Source organism: Hyperolius riggenbachi, chromosome 12, assembly GCF_040937935.1.
Source record: "Hyperolius riggenbachi isolate aHypRig1 chromosome 12, aHypRig1.pri, whole genome shotgun sequence".
NCBI classification, from domain to species: Eukaryota; Metazoa; Chordata; class Amphibia; order Anura; family Hyperoliidae; genus Hyperolius; species Hyperolius riggenbachi.
The window spans coordinates 204,350,534-204,366,403 of record NC_090657.1 but is presented as its reverse complement, the minus strand read 5'-3'; the positions used below and the strand labels follow the sequence as shown (position 1 = coordinate 204,366,403).

Below are 15,870 nucleotides of genomic sequence, written 5' to 3'. Positions count from 1 at the left end.
AGTTTCCGGTCTGTGAACCTTGTTGGATTGTGGGAAATAGCTGTTTACAGCTGTTTCCCAACTGCCAAAAAAGCAAGCAGCAGCTACATCACCTGCCAGCAGTAAAAATGTCACCATGTGATAAATGTCAGAATGTAAATCAGGGATTTGAAAGATTTTACAATGGGCAAACACTAACTAAATCATTTATACCTAATTATTGTAAAAATTAAGCGCTTTTTTTTTTTTTTTTTTTTTTTTTTTTTAATTACATTATTTTCACTGGAGTTCCTCTTTAAGGTGGACCAGTCAGGTTATTTGACAGAGAATCCAGGACACCGGGGTAAACTGTCACCCACAGCGATCACAAAGGATCCTTCCATAGGGCAGCAATCTAGCATTAAGAGAATCAGAACATAATCTCTATTGCATAACTTACAGTTTATACTATACTGTAACATGCAATAATAAAATATGTAACATACATACAGACGCTAGATTAACCTGGGCTGAGGCCGCTAATAATGACCACCTGTGCTGAGACTCTATCTAGCATGTTCAAAGTGGCCCCCAATCCCCCTTGGCATGTCAGTGAGCAAACAGCCTGGCGGATCAACTCGGCTGAGCGCTTGCCAAGGACGTTGTCCTCCCCGCTAACCCCGCCCCCTCTGTGACGCTGTGCCGGTGGCCCTCTTCCCCACTCCATAGCAACAGAACGTGTGGAGGCTAGCAACGCGTCTGTACAGCCTGCACTGAAAATAGAACTGACAAAAAAATATCAGTTTTTTGCTGTATTGGGAACACAACCTGGACTTGTTTTACCTGGTAATCAGGGCGGAGACAGTCTCATTGGCACACAGGAAACTTATCAGCAGTGCTGGTGTGACTCTCTTTACACCTGTATGGAGACAGAAGAGCAGCAGGGGGGATTCACTCTGCATGGCTGGGCCCCTTTGTCTCACTATATTAAGCCCCATCTACACGATACGATTCTTTGTACGATTCAATTACGATTCTATTTACGATCTGATTAAATCCGACATGTCCGATCATGATTCGATTAGATTCAATTCGATTTGCCTTTGCAAAACAATGGCAAATCGAATTGAATCGAATCGAATCATGATCAGACATGTCGGATTTAATCGGATCGTAAATAGAATCGTAATTGAATCGTACAAAGAATCGTATCGTGTAGATGGGGCTTAATCACTGTAAAATACACCCTCTATTCAATGTCACAATCGCCTTCTATTCACTATCCAATTCACCCTCTATTCACTGTCTTTTGGAGATGCTGTATTTACTTCTTTTCACTTGATCCATTTTAAAGTGGTTCTGAACTCTAGTGTAGGACTGAAGAAATACATAGAGAAATGCACCCTGTATGTAATAAGAGAGTTTAGCCTGTCTAATTTACCCTCATCTGTGTCTAATCAAAAGTGTAATTTGATCTCTCCCCTGTGTCACATGACTGCCTATGGCAGATAAAGCCATTTGAAAGCACAGGAGGTTAACAATATGTCTGCTTCCATGAATCAGGAAGTAGAAACAGTGCAGATATAGTTTAGGATTTGTATCAGCTGTAAGAACAAAGAAATGTTTTTTTTTTTTTTGTTTAAAGGTTATTATGCTGTTGTGTATGTTCTGAGTTCAGGTACACTTTAATTAAATACTAGAGTACTCAGATAGCTCATATTGACCAAAATTGATCCCTTTCTCGATTGGAAGCAGATCAGACATGCTGGAAATTATAGATCAATCAGCCGATCTGATAGGAAAATTGCACGGTGTATATAAGCCATAAGGTGCTAAAATAGATTGAAATGTGCTATATAAATACAAAATAATAATATACCGTAATTTTGCCTTCTTAAAGTAAACCAGAGACGAGCATTGTAACGGCCCATACTCACGGGCTACAATTGTCGCCGCAACCACGTGGCACACGCGTGTTGCCGAGACAGGTCGCCCGTGAGTATGGGGCGCGCGCCCTGAACCGTCGCTGCTGTCGCCAGGCGATTGACGCGGTCAATCGCCCGGCGACAGTTGCCGCCACAACTGTCGCTAGTCCGCATGTGTGTATGCGGACTAGCGACAGCAACCTAATAGCCGGTGCATTGAGATTCCGTCAGGGGGGAGGAACGTCGGCGACAGCTTCCGTCGCATCCATAGTCCCTCTTCCACGTGTGTATGCGGATGGACCTGGCGACGAGCTGTCGCTGACCTGTCACCCACACGCTCCCGTGTGCGAGTGACTGGCAACAAAAGTAGCCCATGAGTATGGGCCATAAAAGATTTGATACTTACCTGGGTCTTCCTCCAGCCCCATAAACAAAAAGGATGGAATTGTGTGAAAGTGTGTGTATGTATATAATAACATCAACATTATCATAATATGTAACTGTATTGGCACTGCACTTGGTTTATTTATGTACTGTAATTAATAAACAGAAATCATTGGGCCTGATTCACAAAGCTTTTCTGTTAAATTATCTCATCTTATTGATTAACTCACAATTTATCTCTCCTTATCTAACTTAACTCATGATTTACCTCTCCTTATCTAACTTAACTCATGATTTACCTCTCCTTATCTAACTTAACTCATGGTTTAGCTCTCCTTATCTAACTTAAACCATGTTTGGAATAACTCATGGTTTAGTTTCCTTATTTGCAATAACTCATGGTTTAGCTCTCCTGCTTTGACATGATTAATGGTTTAGCTCTCCTAGTTGGCATAACTCATGGTTTAGCTCTCCTTATCTATTTCATGAATTATATCTCCTTATTTGTTTATCTCATTCATTAGCACTCCTTACACACCAAATTTCTGCAAACGACGGGTCCGCCAGACCCTCCCGCTGGGCGGACATTCTGCCGACAGTAGCACCTTTCTGAATGATCCACTCAGCGCATCGTTCAGAAACCGCCTTATCAGTCGGCCGACAGCGCGTACACACGTGCTACTGTCGGCAGGACGTCCGCCCAGCGGGAGGGTCTGGCGGACCCGTCGTTTGCAGAAATTTGGTGTGTGTATGCGCCTTTAAGGTGAAAAATAAGTAACCTTTGTGAATCAACCCTATTGAGTGTTTGCAGCAGATTTAAGTAGTAAACAGGGCTGGATTTACCATAAGGCACTGTAGGCACATGCCTACATGCGCCTGATAATGGAAAGGAAGCTCACTTCCCTCCCCGAGTGCCTCCCTCCTTCCCTGTACAGAGTCCCAAGCAGAGTGTAAATGAGAGGTTACTCCTCTGGGTCTCGGCAATCTGCATTCCACTGACCAGATCTCCTTTCAGTCAGGGGCACCTCTAACTACTCAATACTTGGGGGCACCTGTAGCTACCTATGACAGGCAAGTGAACTTAGGGCCTGTTTGCACGAAAGCAAATTGCGTGTGGAAACTCTGCCATAGGGGGAAAATGCTGCCTCTGTCCGAAACGCTTGCCTTAGCGAGTCGGACGACATTGCAGCATTATTTCATATGGGAGGCAGCGAATCTCATAGCCATGCATGGCACAGCTTCTGGGATTCATCTGCAAGACCTGGTCTCGCAGACCAGGAAGTGCGGTTGTGAGATGCGTGGCGGCTGCTGGAAATGGGCCCTAAAGGAGACATGACAGCCGGGCCAACCAGCACACTTGTAAGTTCATGGAGGGCAAGGTCTAGGGTGCCAGGACAGCTGTGCCTATAGGCTCCTGTGATGTAAATCTGGCCTGGTGGTAGATGCAGCTGCAAGTAGCAGTGTGGTGATCAGTGGTAATTCTAATGCTGAACAGCAAATGAAGATCCGATGAGATATTAATGCACAGAGATGGGAAATGGGGATAACTGTCACAGTGGAAAATATAGTTCTATGAAAACACAAAATGATCAAAAGTTGATTATTGAGTGAAAGGTTGGTACTTATCCGTTAGCCGGGCGCATCCGGCAGGTGGCGCTGTTGTAGCGAATTTCGATGCGCTGTTGTATCTAATTCCATTCATAGTTACTGAACGTAGTACTGTGTGAATGGAAGCGCCGCAGGTGGCGCTAATTTCATTGTTGATACGTAACGATACAGTGTGTTAATGTCAACGAATATACATTGTATTTGAAGTGGCCGGAATTAAAATGAAGGCGGCGGCAATGTAACACATGAAGCCGCCGCCTTCGTCTGTTCTTCTTCTCCCCCTTTGCCCTCTCGCTTCTATACAATGCTGCCAGCCTGCGGGGACATGCGTGTCCCCCCAGAGTCGTTCGTCGCGGCAGGGAAGCCTGCTTGTTTCCTTGCGACGAACGACTGTGGGGGGACACGCGTGTCCCCCCCCCCCCAGCTGGCAGTGTTGTATAGAAGCGAGAGGGCAAAGGGGGAGAAGAAGAACAGACGAAGGCGGCGGCTTCATGTGTTACATTGCCGCCGCCTTCATTTTAATTCCGGCCACTTCAAATACAATGTATATTCGTTGACATTAACACACTGTATCGTTACGTTGCGTATCAACAATGTAATTAGCGCCACCTGCGGCCACCTGTTACCATAGTAACTATGAATGGAATTAGATACAACTGCGCATCGAAATTCGCTGCAACAGCGCCACCTGCCGGATGCGCCCGGCTAACGGATAAGTACCGAAAGGTTTTCTAACCAAATTTTTCAATGTTTACAATCTTTTTTTCCCAAAATTGTGGCAACGTGTTAAATTGAACAATTTCTTCAAGACTTCCTATCAACCAAAAAATTGGATTGTGTTAGTCATATTGAATCAAAATTAAAAAAAAAAATGTAATGTGTGTGGCCACCTTTAGAATGAGTGTAAACTAGCTACAGTGTGTGCGGATTCCTTATCAAAATGTGTGTTTCTATACTGTTCCCGACTGATTTAGAGGCCCCTCTCACACTGGGATGTTTTCAGTGCGTTGTGTTACCCTGTTTTGCCGCAGAGTAACGCTACAGCAATGATGGTCTATAGGACATCTCATACCTGGTTCGCAGGGTTGCCACCTCATCCCTTTAAATACCAGCAGATATGAATTATGCATGCTTTGTCGCTACTTAGATGCAGTTTAGGCACTAATTATGTGTGAGTAGCCCCTGAACCTGTATAATGCATATTTGCCAGTATCTAAATAAATGAGGTAGCAACCCTGCTGGTGTGATGCGATGCACCGGAAGCATCAGTGCGTCAACCTGTGCGGTGACAGTAAGTCAATGGCGCTGCGCATATTTTTAAAAAGTTTGCCATGCGCATATTTTCAACATTGTGGTGCGATGTGATCTTCCGAAAACACACCATAACTATAATGCTGATTGCTGGTGTGAAACCGGCCTGAGGGTGCGCACACATGCACAATTTTTCTGCAATTTGTGTTGCCCCTCTCCACCCACCCCATACACAACCACACACACACACAATGATACTTGATACTGTGGGTGACGTTGTGGGGTCCCAAGGCTGTACAGATGCACCTGCATTGCTAGGCAACAGCTGAGTGACACACTCTGTTTATAAGAAGGGGGAGAAGGGACAATAGCATAGCGCATGATAGAGCAGCTTCCACGGGCAAGGTGAGGAGGGGAACAATGGACTCTGACTGGCGTTTGAAGATCTGGTGAGGTAGATTGTTAACCTCCCTGGCGTTATGATTATTTCCAGATTAAAGGTCTAAAAGCCATAACATTTTTTAACAAGCTTTTAGACCCTAAAAACATACTACAGAGTGGTCTGCAGCAGCTCCTGCATATAACTCAGGTGCGGGATTGGCATCCTGTTCTGCGGCTTTCCGTCCTGAGCTTGACTCGGGATTACCGCTAAGGAGGTTGAAGATAGCCATACATCTAGCGATGATGGGCAGATTCGACCAATAGACAAATCTCTCTTTGATTCAATCTGATTAGAGAGAGATCTGTCAGCTGCCCATACACTGAAGGCCGATTCCTGATCAAATTCTGAAACCAATCTGGGAATCGGCCTCGTGATGCCTCATCCGATCGCCTTGTTGCCCCGACACTTTTTCCCTAATGTTATATGTGCCCCCCCGTGCCCAGTACATGTTATACATTGTAGCAGTCCCTAGAAGTCTTTTAGGTCCCACGGCGGGGTTCTGCTCTCAACCAGGCCTCCAGGCGCCCCTATGTAATGCTAGGTACACACAATACGTTTTTGCGTTCGATAGATAATTTCCTTCATGTCCGATATTACTTTCGATCCCTTTACCACTCGATTTCTGATAATAGTGAATAGAAAATAAGAAAAGATAAGAGAATCGAGCGGAAAACCAATTGAAAATCGTTTGAACGGAAAATTGACCGAAAAAACACATTATGTGTACCCAGCATAAGATCATGACCCGCCATGACAAATGGGCAAATAAAATGTGTGGATTTTAATTACAGTAGCATGTATTATTTTAAAACTACAGTGGCTGAAAACTTAGAAATATTTTTTTTTTTTTTTTGCATTTTTTTTGTTCTCATTCCCTTTAAAATGCAGATTTAAAATAAAATAATTCTTAGCAAAACGTACAACCCAAAGAAAGCCTAATTGTTGGCGAAAAAAGATATTGATCATTTCAGTGCGATAAGTAGTGATAAAGTTATTGGCGAATGAAAGGGAGGAGCAACGACAGGTGAAAATTGCTCTGGTCCATAAGAGGAAGAAAATGCTCAGTGGCTTCAGGTGTGCTTTATGTGGTGTCTTCTGTGAGATTGGAAACTAGAGCCACCGACTGGTACACACTGGTATCTCCACCACTGATCCTTTGGGCAATTGATTATTCTGATCAATCCCCTGATGGATGGCTCTTCTGTCTGACACTTTGTGAATAACCACAACTATGAGTGCCTCTGTTTATATGTCCTGTAATGAGAGATATAAATTATGGCTTGTTCTCCTTGTCTTGCCGATTTGCCTAGTAAATGAGACTTCGCAATGATTTAACAAGGCTGCCTTGCTGATCACCTGACATTGCTCTCACCTGCTGGAGGAGAATGGGGTTGTGGCATATCGCATGTCAGCTGCCATCACTACTACATATCCTGTATTGCTGGGGAAGGGTTTGCTGTGACATCTCATCAGTATTACCATTTCTATAGCAGAATCAGACATCTGCCTGGCTGGCTGGGCAGGTGATGCCATCATGGAGGGATTGTAGCTGAAGTATTGTCACTCCTCTGGAGAGGTCTTACTAGCATATAAACCTCTCTGTTCACACTACAAGAGCTTTTTTAAGCGCTAGTGATTTTGAAAAGCTCTCGCTAATGCAATGCTATGGAGGAGTTTTACAAAATCACATCGCTCCAGTGTGAACACACATAGGATAACATAAGCAAGAGCTTCTAAAATCACAAAGCGCTTAGAAAAGCTCTTGTAGTGTGCACCAGCCCTTATATATCTGTTGCAATGCTCTTGGCTCTTCAGCACAGAGGAAGGGACACATCACATAACTCAGCTGTGGTCAAAATTTTCTCTGGTACATTTTAAAGTGTACCAGAGACGAATAATAGTAAATTTTTTACATACCTGGGCCTTCCTCCAGCCCCATGTGTACGGATCGCTCCCACGCCGCCGTCCTCAGCCTTCTCCAGCCCCGGTACCGAGTCCCGTAACTTCAGCCAATCGCGGCCAGTCTGCGCAGTACTGCGCCTGTGCAGTATTATTCTCCGCCGGAGAGAGCACACTGCGCATGCTCCGACTGGCCAAAGTTATGGAACCCTGTACCGGAGAAGACTGAGGACGGCGGCGTGGGAGCGATCCGTACGGATGGGGCTGGAGGAAGCCCCAGGTATGTATAAAACTTTGACTGTTATTAGTTGTGAGGCATGTTGATTCATAAAAACAGAATGTCACAAAAATGTAAAAAAGCTAAGGATCCAGCACCTCCTGATAGCTAGCAGGAGAGTGCTTAGCACCACCTAGGGGCCATAAAGTAAAAAAAAAAAAAATATATAAATATATATATATATATATATATATATATATATATATATATATATATATATATATATATATATTATTTAGTATTTATATAGCGCCGACATATTACGCAGCACTGTACAGTGTGTGTATATATATATATATATATATATTCTTGTCACTAACTGTCCCTCAAAGGAGCTCACAATCTAATCCCTACCATTGCCATATGTCTATATTGTGTAGTGTAAGTACTGTAGTCTAGGGCCAATTTTTAGGGGGAGCCAATTAACTTATCTGTATGTTTTTGGAATATATATATATATATATATATATATATATATATATATATATATATATATATATATATATATATATATATATATATTACGTTTATAAAGTTTTATCGACCCCTTCACCCTCCCCGTAACGAAAAAAAAACCACGTAAAAGAAAAGTGACAGTTAACAAAATATATAAAACGTTACCTTAGAGACTGAACTTTTTTAAAAGTATGTTGAGAGTATATTACTTTTATATTTTGCCTATATGAGCTTGTCATTAGTGATGGACACAGAACTGAAAAAATGCACCTTAATTTCCAAATAAAATATTGGTGCCATACATTGTACTAGGGAAATATTTTAAACGTTGCAATAACCGGGACAAATAAAATATGTGGGTTTTATGCACAGTAGAACGTTTTATTTTAAAACTATAATGGGCGAAAACTGAGAAATAATGAACCTTTTCCATTCTTTTTCTTATTATTACCGTTTAAGGCTGCTTACACACCAAGACGTTACAGGCGCACGTTAGTGCGCCTGTAACGCTCCCCCAACGCACAGCAATGTAACACAAGTGGGCTGTTCACACAGCCCACGTTGCGTTACATGTAACGCTGCACGTTCTGTGCAAGGTGCAGCATGCTACGGCGTTGGAGCGGCTATAGCCGCGTTAGACTGTTTGCACATGCGCAGTGGGGGGCGGAGAGGAGGCGGGGAGAGCCAGCTACAGTAGCCGCGCACATGGCTACTTAATATTTACTGCACTGGCGGGCGCTGATTGGCCGGCAGGACCACGTGATGCGGAGTGTCTTGCTCCGCATCACGTGGTCCCGCTGGCCAATCAGCGCCACTCTGGGAGACATTATAGGACTCGAGCCGCCTAACGCGGCTCACTCTACCGTTGGCTCTTGCAGCACCATACGTTGTGTTAGGTGCACGTTATGCGACCTTAACGTGCCACCTAATGCAACGTCTTGGTGTGCAAGAAGCCTTAATGCACTTAGAATAAAATAGCTCTTAGCAAAATGTACCGCCCAAAGAAAGCCTACTCTGTGGCAAAAAAACCCATATATATATATATATATATATATATATATATATATATATATATATATATATATATATATATATATATATATATATATATTTTAGTTGGGATAAGTAGTGATAAAGTTATTCGCGAATGAATGGAAGGAGCGCTGACAGGAGAAAATTGCTTCTGTCCTAGAGGTGAAAACAACTGCTGGCTGAAGTGGTTAATCAATTCCAGTTGCCTGGCAGCCCTGCTGATCTGTTTGGCTGCAGTAGTGCCTGAATCACACCAGAAACAATCATCCAGCTAATCAATAATGTCAGAAACCCCTGATCTGCCTATGATTGTTCAGGGTCTATGGCTAAAAGTATTAGAGGCAGTGGAACAACAGGACAGCCAGGCAACTGATATTGGTATAATGAATTTAATATGGCAGCCTCCATATCACTCTCACTTCAGTTGTCCTTTAAGGCTTCTTGCACACAGGGACGTTACAGGCGCACGTTAGTGCAGCCTGTAACGCTCCCCCAACGCACAGCAATGTAACACAATTGGGCTGTTCACACTGCCCACGTTGCGTCACATTTGTAACGCAGCAAAGTGCTGCATGCTGTGCGTTCTCCGCTGCTAAGCCGCGTTAGACTGCTTGCACATGCTCAGTAATGTTGGGGAGGAGGGGAGAGCGGCCAGGCACATGGCTAATTAATATTCACTGCACTCAGTGACGTGCAGTGTTTACATCCTGGAGCAGCCTCTACCACGTGATGCCGCATGCGTCCAAGAGTACGCATCACGGCATCACGGACGCCAGAGTGAGCTGCACAATGCGGCTCACTCCGACGTCCACACCAGAGAGCACCAGGCGTTGCGTTAGGGGCACGTTATGCGACCTTGAGGCTAATTTCACACCAGGACGTTGCGTTAGAGGGGGCGTTAAGGTCGCATAACGTCCCCCTAACTCAACGCCTGGTGGTGCTGGATCTGGACGTCAGAGTGAGCCGCGTCGTGCAGCTCACTCTGGCGTCAGTGATGCCGTGATGCGCACTCTTGTGCTGCTCCAGGAAGTAAACACTGCACGTCATAACGTGCAGTGCATATTAATTAGCCATGTGCCTGGCCGCTCTCCGCTCCTCCCCAACATTACTGAGCATGTGCAAGCAGTCTAACGCGGCTCAGCCGCGTCCAAAGTACTGCATGCAGTACGTTGCCTTGTGACGCAGCGTTACAATGTAACGCAACGTCCGCACTGTGAACAGCCCCATTGATTTTTCATTACTGTGCGGTGGGCTGCGTTACAGGCTGCTCTAACGTGCGCCTGTAACGTCCCACTGTGAAACCAGCCTAAAGCGGAATATAACCCTGCATTTCAACTTTGCTCTAAAACATTATTTACAGCATATTATATGCAAAAAGCATTTTTTTTTTTACTAGACCAGCATAGGAAGGGTTAAACACAGAGGTTTCAAGTTCCGTGGAGAGATATGCAGAAGTTCAGATTGTTACATTCTATTTAGTTATATGTATCTATTGAGAAATGTTACACACTCTTTGGCTGTCCTCCAGCTCCTTCTCAGTCAGAGAGAGTGAGTCACATTCAACACTTAGATACATTTATGATGCGTCTACGGATGCGTCTGTAGAAATCTCCAGGAACTTTAAAGAGAATCTGTATTGTTAAAATCGCACAAAAGTAAACATACCAGTGTATTAGGGGACATCTCCTATTACCCTCTGTCACAATTTCGCCGCTCCCCGCCGCATTAAAAGTGGTTAAAAACAGTTTTTAAAAGTTTGTTTATAAACAAACAAAATGGCCACCAAAACAGGAAGTAGGTTGATGTACAGTATGTCCACACATAGAAAATACATCCATACACAAGCAGGCTGTATACACCCTTCCTTTTGAATCTCAAGAGATCATTTGTGTGTTTCTTTCACCCTGCATCTCTCATGCACTGAAGTTTCAGGCTGCTCGTTTCTTCCTGCAAACAGCTTTGCCCTTGTCTGAATTTCCTCAGTATGTGAAAGCCCAGCCAGCTCAGAGGACCATTTATCCAGCTTGTAAAAGATAAGAGAGAAGAGAGAAGCTGCTCTAATCCTAAATATCACACAGGCAGTGTGCAGAGAGGGGCCTGGAAGGGGGAGTTCATAGCAGAACCACAACACTGAAGAACTTGGCAGCCTTCCAGACACAGGCCGACAAGTCTGACAGGGGAAAGATACATTGATTTATTACAGAGGCTGTGATAGAAAGTGCTGCAGTTAGCTAAAACACATTAGAATAGCTTTTGGAACTTGTAGGATGATAAAAAACAGGATGCAATGTTTGTTACGGAGTCTCTTTAAAGCACTGTGTAACCCTTCCAATGCTGGTCTAGTAAAAAAAAAAAAAATGCTGGTTGCATATAATATACTGTAAATAATGTTTTAGAGCAAAGTTGAAATGCAGGGTTATATTCCGCTTTAACGTCCCCTAAAATGCAACGTCCTGGTGTGAAACCAGCCTAAAGGTAACCTGTAAAAGGAAAACAAGCGCAGATCACATGCGAATTGTTAAGTGAAAGGTGCCTTATAAATATATTGACAGTGCAATACAGTGTTGTCAGCTAAAGGGAAGACTCTGCTGCCATCTAATGGTCATTGTGTTATACAACAATATATTTTCGACTTACATTTTTATTTTATTTTACAGTTTATTATTATTGTTATGTTGAAACACCACTACTCTGTAGATATTGTTAAAAGACCAAAATAAAGACAAAATTGGATAAGGCAAATGTACAAAGAAATATACTAATTAGTGTAAAATAATTTGTATTTTCAAGTAGAAAAGAAAAAACAAACAGATTGTATAGGTCTGTTTTCCTGCAGCAGTGCACATATCCTAGACACTAGTGTCTGGCTAGTTTCCTGTGAGCAGGTGTTGATCTTACAAATAGCATATAACTCCTGTGTAGTGTATGTCTTCGCTGCTATTCCAGACACATGCTTTCAGTATAATACAGGGATGCTGGGAAATGTAGCCTGGAATTTACTGTTCCTTCTACATTGGGTGTCAAATGGTCACCTGATTGACTCACCCAGCAGCTACATGCAGATGGAAGAGGATAAGAGCTGCATTGAAACTTGGCAAACCTACATGGCTTATCAGATATTCTGTCCTTCACATTCATTCTACCGTATACACTGTTTATATTCACTAATTAAAACCTCCCTGACATTCAATTTCCCCAGGATTTCTGTGCAAAAAGTGATTTAATTATTTTCATAACCTTTTTTTTTTCCTGTAACTTGCCAAAATGTGGCAAGCAAGGGTCTAGTATACAGTGCAGAAGAGTGTTGACGTGTATGCATGTCAATGCCGTTCGCAGCATTTTTTGCATTGACGTGTATAACCGTCAATACCACTATGGAGGTTAACTTGACTTCTATTAACATTGGCCTTGTTCAGTTTGAGGTTATTTGGGCCTGTAAGTGTGACACCAGGTAACCCCTCTGTTCCCCTCTTCCTTACAGGTGTCCTGTGGCTCTCTATTGTAGCTGAAGTCTTGTACATCACATTGCTCCTTACAGGAGTCAGCCTCATGTCAGTGGAAGTGTGTTATTATACATCAGTGATTGATGGACTCAAGCTCAACGCCTTCGCCGCCATCTTCACCGTGTTGTCAGGTAAGGGGATTTGCCATGTGTCAGTATAGAAAATCCTTCACTGCTTCATGTGAAGAAAGCAAATGTTCAGAGAACAAAATAATGTATCACAAGTGCTTGCCTGAAACCATGCAAAAGACCTCACCCCTTCCCAGCTGCCACCTACAAGTAATAATCCTCCAGCGGCCATATGTGTGGCTGATACCCAGTGATCATGGCCAGTGCTGCCACCCAGAGGTCATAGGTGGTGCTGCCACCCCAAGATCATAGTGCTGCCACCCAGAGGTCATAGGTGGTGCTGTCACTCAGAGGTAATAGGTGGGACTTCCATCCAGAGGTCATAAGCAGTGCTGCCACCCCAAGATCATAGATAGTGCTGCCACCCAGAGGTCATAGGTGGTGCTGTCACGCAGAGGTAATAGGCGGGAATTCCATCCAGAGGTCATAGGCAGTGCTGCCACCCAAAGGTCATAGGTGGTGCTGCCACTCAGAGGTATTAGGCGGGGCTTCCATCCAGAGGTCATAGGTGGTGCTGCCACTCAGAGGTCATAGGCGGGGCTTCCATTGAGGTCATAGGCAGTGCTGCCACCCCAAGATCATAGGCAGTGCTGCCACCCCAAGATCATAGGTGGTGCTGCCACTCAGAGGTCATAGGCGTGGCTGCCACTCAGAGGTCATAGGCTTGGCTGCCACTCAGAGGTCATAGGCGTGGCTTCCAACCAGAGGTCAAAGGCAGTGCTGCCAATTCAAGATTATAGATAGTGCTGCAATCCAGAGGTCATAGGCAGTGCTGCCACCTCAAGATCATAGATAGTGCTGCCACCCAGAGGTCATAGGCAGTGCTGCCACCTCAAGATCATAGATAGTGCTGCCACCCAGAGGTCATAGATAGTGCTGCCACCCAGTGATCATAGGTGCTGCCAACCAGAGGTTATAGGTGGTTCTGCCACCCAGAGATCAAAGGCAGTACTTCATCATCGTGGTCATAGACGGTGCTGCCACCCAGTTGTCATATGCTGGGGGGATGGCTGACTGAAATCTCTGCAAATATTGTAGTCTTTAGCAGTGACAGTCTGTGGTGCAGGAAGTGTTTGGGCTTCTGATGAGTTTTTTTTTAATACATTTTTTTATTTATTTATGGAATCTCTTGTAGAGTAAATAAAATTGATTAGTTTTATCTGGGTGATCAAACACTTCAGATAATAAAAGGGTGTACAAAAGATGCATTAAATGATTAAAAAGGCAATAAAATAACTTACCCCAGCCCAGGATGAGGACCAATATAATAGACAAAAATAATGTATTCAAAACACTGGACAGTGCATTTCACAGACATCCACTCACTTAAAGGGAACCAGAGACGAAGCACCCCCATGTATTTTACCATATATATCAGTGGGGACATTAGAGAAAACGCCTACCTGCTCTGTTTCATCCTTCAATGCTCAGCTTGCTTGTTATCAGCCCTGATAAAATCCCAGACTAAGGTGCCCATACACTCGTCAGATTGGCAGCAGATAGATAAGAAATGCATCTGATGATCTATCTGATGCGTTTTTAGAACATTTTTTACCAGGATAGAATTCCAATAGATTTCAGTTTGAAATCTATTGGAATTCTATCTGATGGCATTTTTTTGCCATCAGATTTCCATTAAGGCCAATGCAAACTGATAAGCAATCTCATCAGATCGACCTAAATTTTCCATCCTGCCAGCTCGATGGAAATCCATCAAAATCGGCCATCGATCGGTCGATTGGCCAACCGATTTGCAAACGATCAATCGATCGATCGGGATCGGTCGGTCGGCCAGAAAATCGGCTGAGTGTATGGGCCCCTTAAGGGTTCAGTCCGGCTTTGCTCTCTAATGTTCCCACTGATATATATGGTAAAATACATGAGGGTGCTTTGTCTCTGGTTCACTTTAAGGTCAATAAAGCAGTGTATCAAGGTAAATGTTAATTGGCTCAGAGTGCCTATAGCAATGCTGTTTTATTGACCTGAGGAAGCGGGTGGATGGCCTGAAACGCATTGTCTAGTGTTTTGAATACATTGCCTGTTATATTGGTTCTTGTCTTGGGGTGGGTTTTCTTCTAGCATTTTACACTGTTTTTAATTTATACATGCTTTTAGGAGCCTCCCTCCCAGTGTCATACCCCCTTGGGAGTTGAATTTTAGCGTGGACAATTGTTTTTTTTTTTTTCATTTTTCCATCTACTATCCTATTTTTGAAGGTGGTTGGTTCCCCCGGGGAAGAGCAGAAAGCCCAAGAAATAGAACCATTCAATTAAAGTTTGATAAAAAATAAATAAATACAGGATCTTTAGTTTAACATGATCCAATGCTAATGCAATACCTTATTTTAGTACAGTGTACTGGATAAGGGCTCTGACATAGGAGACTACAGGTAGGGTGTGAATCTCAGCTCCTCCTGTTCAGTAAGCCAACACCTATTTGGTAAGGGCTCTTTCACACTAGTAGCTGATCCGTGCGTTGTGACAGATCGCTCCTAGGATGTGTTTAGAAAGGTAACATGAAAGTCTATTTGATAGTGTCGAACTGCAACTTCCCCGTGTTACGCCATAGGTCATAACGCTTGCATGAAATCGGGTCATGCACATGTTATCTAATGTGAAAGAGGTCTAAGGAGACCTTGGGAAAGTCTCCCTTAAGGCTCATACACACATCAGACTATAGTCTTTGGAAAATGAAAGATCACAGACCAATCTTACCACCCTTCATGTAGTATGAGAGCCATACCTTCACAGTCTTTTCTATGGAGCTGAACTCCCCATCAGAAAAAAATCTTTGCAAGATGCTGCACACACAGATGCTGTACAGACACAAAAGATCAGTATCTGCAAAAGATCTGTTCCTGCCAAAGATCCGTTCCTGCAAATTGCATTCATAGTCTCTGAGATCTGCAGATCATCATACACACCTTGTTTAACTGACATTCATCTGCAAAACAGACAATCATCTGCAGATCTGAAAATCCATCCTGGTGGATCTGATCTGCAGATGA

The 15,870-nt window shown here is 43.6% G+C and overlaps 1 protein-coding gene across 4 annotated transcripts in view; it reads left to right on the top strand.

Annotated features, from left to right (window-relative positions):
- The window catches only part of GSG1L2 (GSG1 like 2), a 348,027-nt gene that overhangs the window by 222,626 nt on the left and 109,531 nt on the right, over positions 1–15,870 (top strand). For all 4 annotated transcript variants that reach the window (XM_068264185.1, XM_068264186.1, XM_068264184.1 and 1 more), the window contains one exon: positions 12,714–12,866. In XM_068264185.1, the coding sequence (XP_068120286.1) occupies positions 12,714–12,866 (153 nt within the window). The remainder of the gene's footprint in view (positions 1–12,713; positions 12,867–15,870) is intronic.